At 35.8% G+C, this 6,371-nt stretch overlaps 1 protein-coding gene across 1 annotated transcript; it reads left to right on the top strand.

The window, feature by feature from the left end:
- Positions 1-490: 490 nt before the first annotated feature.
- Positions 491-4,171, top strand: LOC143226277 (uncharacterized). Its single transcript, XM_076457032.1, has 2 exons — positions 491-2,055; positions 2,545-4,171. Exons 1-2 carry the CDS (start codon positions 1,693-1,695, stop codon positions 2,689-2,691), a joined length of 510 nt encoding a protein of 169 aa, XP_076313147.1. The 5' UTR covers positions 491-1,692; the 3' UTR covers positions 2,692-4,171.
- Positions 4,172-6,371: the final 2,200 nt, after the last annotated feature.

The following is a 6,371-nucleotide window of genomic DNA, read 5'->3' as shown; positions in this document are numbered from 1 at the left end:
CATCTATCCATATTGATAGCAGACATTCCATATTCACCATTAGAGAGCTCCTTTTCTTGACGATTGTTTTCGAGGCAAAACAGTTGGTAGCCATTCAACACTGTTTTTACAGGTTCTTTCATTCAACAGTCTTACAGATGATTCATTTATTCCTTCGTCTCGTGCGAGTTAGGTTTCTTTGGCTCAGTATCATCACACATTCTTTTCTCACGCATAATAAAATGATCTCTGTAAAAAGTATACACCCGTCCTTAACATGAAAAAACTGAACTGCCGCTGACAGCAAGTGATGCTCAGATTTATACTGTGCAGTATATAATGTGCATGCGCATTGTATAGGCTTGTAGAAAGATCTAGAATAAGCGAATGACACAAATTCGTAGACATCTTTTCAGAAATATATGTATTAAAATGTCAGCCATAATAAAAAGGGCCAAAGGCTTATTCGTATATAAATAAAGCCCCATTACAGTGAACCCCATACTGTTAAGCTTCACTGCGGACCTCCTTTAATATCCAAGAACACACTTCAAAGACGAAGAGAAATACGTAACAAGATATTTATGAAATTGAAGATTTATAAAAACATAAATCTACGTTTCAAAAACCGAAGTGTCACAGTAACAAAAATTACATTTAACAAAGGATTTCATTCATGTACTATCGTGTAATTGATTTATACGTTAGTTTTGCATGCTATTCTTCTCAGTTTTCAGTTGTTTAACTGAGAAATGAACAACTTAAAAATCTAGAAGCAAATGTATCTTAACGTCAAATTAATAGATAGGTTTGTTTTTTAATCTCGCGTAAAACAAGACGAGCCGTCCCTAATTTAGCAATGTAAAACTAAAGTGAAGGCAGCTATTCATCACCACCTATCGCCAACTCTTGGGTTACTCTTTCACCAACGAATAGTGGGATTGACCGTCACATTATAACGGGGATTTGAACTCGCGACTTTCGGATTATGAGTCGAGTGCCTTAACCACCTGGCCATGCTGGGCCTGAGGGGAAAGTAGCATTTGCAATTTCTATAATATTTATTATAAATCTTGCCCCCCGTTAGTACAGCGGTATGTCTCCGGATTTACAACGCTAAAATCAGGGGTTCGATTCCCCTCGGTGGGCTGAGCAGATTGCCCGATGTGGCTTTGCTATAAGAAAAAACACAAACACACACATAATAAATCTTAGGCTTATTTGATTCAGGGAATTAACTTTATTGCAACAGCACAACAAAACTGTGATAGTATTTTACCTGGCAACCATGAACAGCGTAATGAACATATTACCGTTTTCAGGACGGAAGATCTATTGAAATCTTGGCCTGGCATGGCCAAGTGTGATAAGGCGTTCGACTCGTAATCCGAGGGTCGCGGGTTCGAATCCCGGTCGCACTAAACATACTCGCCTCCCAGCCGTGGGGGGCGTTATAATGTGATGGTCAATCCCACTATTCGTTGGTAAAAGAATAGCCCAAGAGTTGGCGGTGGGTGGTGATGACTAGCTGCCTTTCCTCTAGTCTTACACTGCTAAATTAGGGACGACTAGCACAAATAGAGGTTTTGCGTGAACCTATTAGTGTCACGTGACCACAACGAGGTTTGTAAACATATCGCCATATTGGGTGGCAAGTGTCCCTCATGACTGAACGAGTTAACAACTGCTGTATTCAGTACTATTCACATGTAAATGGCTGCCGCTGGCTTTTCATCACTTGTAGCACACCTGACAGGTGCTGATAAGGCCAGGTATGAGGAAAACGTGAAGGAACTGGGTGTAGGAGACCCGTATATGCTCCCGCCACGTGTATTTACGCCAGTAATATCCAGCCAAGACAACGTTGTTCAGAGTCAGACTGTTTCCGGAGTAGATCTGCCATATATTACATATGGTGACATTTATATATATTTGATAAACAGGACTTCCACCTATACAAATGAAAGTCTAAAAGGTTACAAAAGCCTTGATGCGTACAAGTACTTTGTGGCAGGATTTGTACAGAATGTGCAGATAACCAGGGCAACGTCGGATAAAGTCATCATTACAGCAAAAGTTTGTACATCATGTTGTATTACATACATGTATCATGTACTCTGTATGATAGATTTAACTACATTTTAGACGAAGACTAGATACTTAAGTAAAGTAGGGCCCCCATTTTAATAAATGGTTCAATATTATTGTACTACATGTGTACTGACTGTTGTCAAAGCTCTCGCCTAGGAGCACTTCTATACATGTTTGTATAATGATATTAAGACACCTTATTGTCTAGGCTGTTTCAAAACTTAATTTTTGATTTATGATTAATTTTTGGTAAGGAATCAATATATAGATAATAAATAGTACAAGTAGACATAGACCGTTAAAGCTGGTCAATAGCCATGTTAGGTTTCTGTAAAAATAATTTAATATTTAGCTGTTCTGTTATTTTTTTATATTATTTTATTATTTGAGTGACACATGTATCCCAACCTGATACCCAGTTGTCTTTAAAAGCTTATATATACACAACTTAATATTTTCTTTGTTATTTTACAGGTGTGCCACTCTCAGCGGCTAAATGAACCACCACTAAAGCTATGGGTTGCTAGTTGCAGGAATGGAGAGATAATATCTTCCCACTGCACCTGCAAGGCTGGACTAGGTGAAGTCTGCTCCCACGTTGGCATTCAGATTCAAGTCTAACTAAGTCTATGAATGATATTTCCGTCTGCATACATGTCTCAGTTGTATATTGTGATGTACACAAGTCAAAATTATCACATGTAGCTTCAAGTTCATCAGCAGAATCAGTACAGCTGCTATCAGTGGCAGCAGTGCCAGCAGATTCTATGAAAGCAAGTTCAAGCAGCCCAGCAGCAGCTTCATGTCTCTTTTGTTGTTCTTTTCTCCTTTTGGTCACTTCTTTCCTGTTTTCATATTTACACAATTCAGCAGCTTTCCTTCTCTTCAGGGGAGAACGTGTAAAATGAAATATGGAAGGTACATAGTCAGGTGATAGGGGATCATCACTCTTCGTCCCTGAAACAGAGTACAATAATTTTGTTAAGATATAGACCTACAGGCATGATCAGATAATATTTATATATATAACACATACACTGTACACTTTTAACTAAATATAATATATATATATATATATAACTGAATATGCTGAACATTGTTTAACAACTGAATGTACAGCCAACAAATTAATTATTTGCACACTATTTAATTTTGTGCCAGTTGTGGTTTTCTGATGAATCACTTAAATTGGTCCTTTAAGAGATATTAACATTTTGTCTTAATGTACAAATGGCTATATAACCTATTCATCATGAATAATATTGTTCCTTCAGTAAATTTACTATTCAGTAATTTAAAAGTAAAAGAAAAGTGTGCAAAAAACATTTCTTTGACTGGTGCTGCAGTGTGCTCTGCTGTACATATATCATGCGTGTAAGTTTCAATTTATTCAGCCTGGCTATAGATGAATTATAGATACCTGACACAAAATGTTTACTACAAAGTCTGGTGTGCTCTGTGGGTGTCCAGTTTTTCCTATTGACAGCTGCAATCCATCGTCTTCTTCGGTCGGGATCTATAGGAAATCTGTAGTATGACACATTTTCCACCTGTCCATGTCGATTTGAACAGTTAAATGCACAACACGAGTGTACCATCGCGCACTTTTGACAATGAATCACCCTTGTGTTGGAATATAAACACGGTCAGCAGTAACTAGGTCAAGAGTGACGTCACACGCAAACCTCTATAGCCTTCGAATAGCTTTGTGCGACATTCGAAAAACAAACTATTGAAATCATATTAGTTTTGAAGAACAAAATATTTGATACAGCTAATTGTAGTCATTAATCCCTATATAACACCGTGGAATGCAGTATTTGTCACACAAGTTATATATGTGAATATTCTTTAACTGATTTTTCAATTTAAATATTGTTACAGTGTTTATACATTTATAACTACTCAATTATAATTTATATGTATCATGAGACATCTGTTAGCAGTCTTATTATGGTTGATATCATAAATACCGACTAAGACTTGTATTGTCAGAAGAAATTGCAAAGCAAAACTTCGTATACATTTTATTTGCTTTTACCTAAATTTCAAGTTGAAATCTCAGGCAAGTGTTGTTATTGTTTATTAAATCTAAATTATGCAAAACATAAACATGATTATAATTTCTCAGTTTAAGGTCTTTCACACTACAGAAAGCAATAAACTTTGCAATCATTATTGTTAGTAAAACGTTTTTCCACCGAACAATGTTACTTCAGTTCATGACGTCATTCAAACAAGAATACTTTGTGCGCATAGTAACACTGATATTTCACTTAGAAACAATACAGAAAGTGATTTACAAAGCGTACAGTGCAGAGAGAATTCAATGGCTAATTACACTCAATTATTTTATATTTTCGCTAATTTCCTGCTTGTTTCAGGTTTTAAATTCGTCTACGAAACTGAACGTGGTTCTACTCTCACATTAATTTGTTCAAACCGAGCTTATAAAAGAGCGAGAGAAGAACCAGTAATTTGGTTCTCAAATCTCAATGAACAAGTTATTAATAGTGAGAAAACGCAAATAAAATACGGTGGCAAATTAGTGCTAACCGACATCCAATTTGAAGACGCGGGAATTTACACATGCAAAAATCGTGAAGGTGATTACAAACATGATGTTAGAGGTAAATTAAAGGTTTTTTTTAAAGACCGTATTTTCATTTATTAAACGACACTAATTTAACAGAAATAACACCTAAATCGAAATCGTCCATCTTGCTTTTAAATTTCTTTCAGCCATAACCTTTTCGTTTGATATTTCACTCACCATGTGTATTGATTAAAAATAATAATTGTCTGTATATACGTAAGATTACACTGTGTAAGAAAATTTTTACCTTTTCCTGTTTCTGGGCACAAAATGTTATTTCCTAATTGCTTATGCCTAAAGTAAATGGTAAAGGCCTATTCTCTTCAAACTTTGATTTTGTGACTTGGGAGCGTGTACAACGAAAACATGATGGGGGAATATATTTGGGGGCAGATACTTGAAAGGGATTTATATGTTTCAGTCGCAAATCTCGAAAAGTACTTCTAAATATCTTTGTATAACTTTAGTATAAATACATGTAAATCTTGATTCATATGTTGTTTTATTCAGACATTATGTAAATATGCCCGTTTCTACCCTGTCGCGCCAAACTACACAAATTCATGGGGCATTATATTGCCCAATCCCACTTTTCGTAAGAATTATGAGTTGACAATAGTATCACTTCCCTCTAGTCTTACACTTATTAGGGACACTAACAAACAATTTCATATTATGTGAAATTCACAAACTCATATATTGTTTTATTCAACAACCAAGCGTTTCTACATGTTCATACAAAATTATTTATATTTCCCATGTAACGAAAGATTAATTGACAATGTCATTAATAATCGTTTGTAAAGCATTTGAAATTAGTTTATGTAAACAAAAGCCGGGTTCATACAAACCAATATTTTATCAATCTGTCATTAATTATCGTTTGTGATAAGCATTTGTATTCATTGGTTAGAGCTATGGAATTCTGATTTTTCTCTTACAGAGCTTGGTAGTTAACGAGGCTAAAAGTAAACAAGATACTCTCTGACAAATCAACCTTAGGTATTCAAAGATTTGGTTAAAATTTGAAATATCCTACTGATACACAACACTTTCAATCTATTTAAAGTTTCTCTATAGTAGTTTCAAACTGTTAATACCACTGCCGTTCGATTCTTTTTTTTTCTTTTTTTTGCTAGCTTAGCTCTGCTCCCCACTAGTACAGAGGTAAGTCTACGGATTTACAACGCTAAAATCAGAGGTTCGAAATCCATCGGTGAGCTCAGCAGATAGCCCGACGTGGCTTAGCTAAAAGAAGTTTGTTTTTTGAAATTCGCACAAAGCTACTCGAGGGCTATCTGTGCTAACCGTCCCTAATTTAGCAGTGTAAGACTAGAGGGAAGGCAGCTAGTCATCACCACCCACCGCCAATTCTTGGGCTACTCTTTTACCAACGAATAGTGGGATTGACCGTCACATTATAACGCCCCCACGGTTGAAAAGACGAGCATGCTGGCCCTACTAAAGGAAAAAAACACACAAACATAAACAACTCAGCTCTACATTTATTTTACGTATACAAATTAGATATTTTCGTTCTTACCATAAATGGATGTTTCTTTAATAGTATAAGGTTTTGATGGAGAGTGCAGATGTTAGTGAATCCTAATAATTATGTTTAACGCCACATTTGCTCGCAAATATTTCTGCCTCATTTTTATCAATTTGCTCATTACCGATTTTAAGTCTGTGGTGTGCGAAAATC

Source organism: Tachypleus tridentatus, chromosome 9 (genome assembly GCF_004210375.1).
Source record: "Tachypleus tridentatus isolate NWPU-2018 chromosome 9, ASM421037v1, whole genome shotgun sequence".
Lineage (NCBI taxonomy): Eukaryota > Metazoa > Arthropoda > Merostomata > Xiphosura > Limulidae > Tachypleus > Tachypleus tridentatus.
This window is presented reverse-complemented; position numbering and strand designations above follow the sequence as displayed.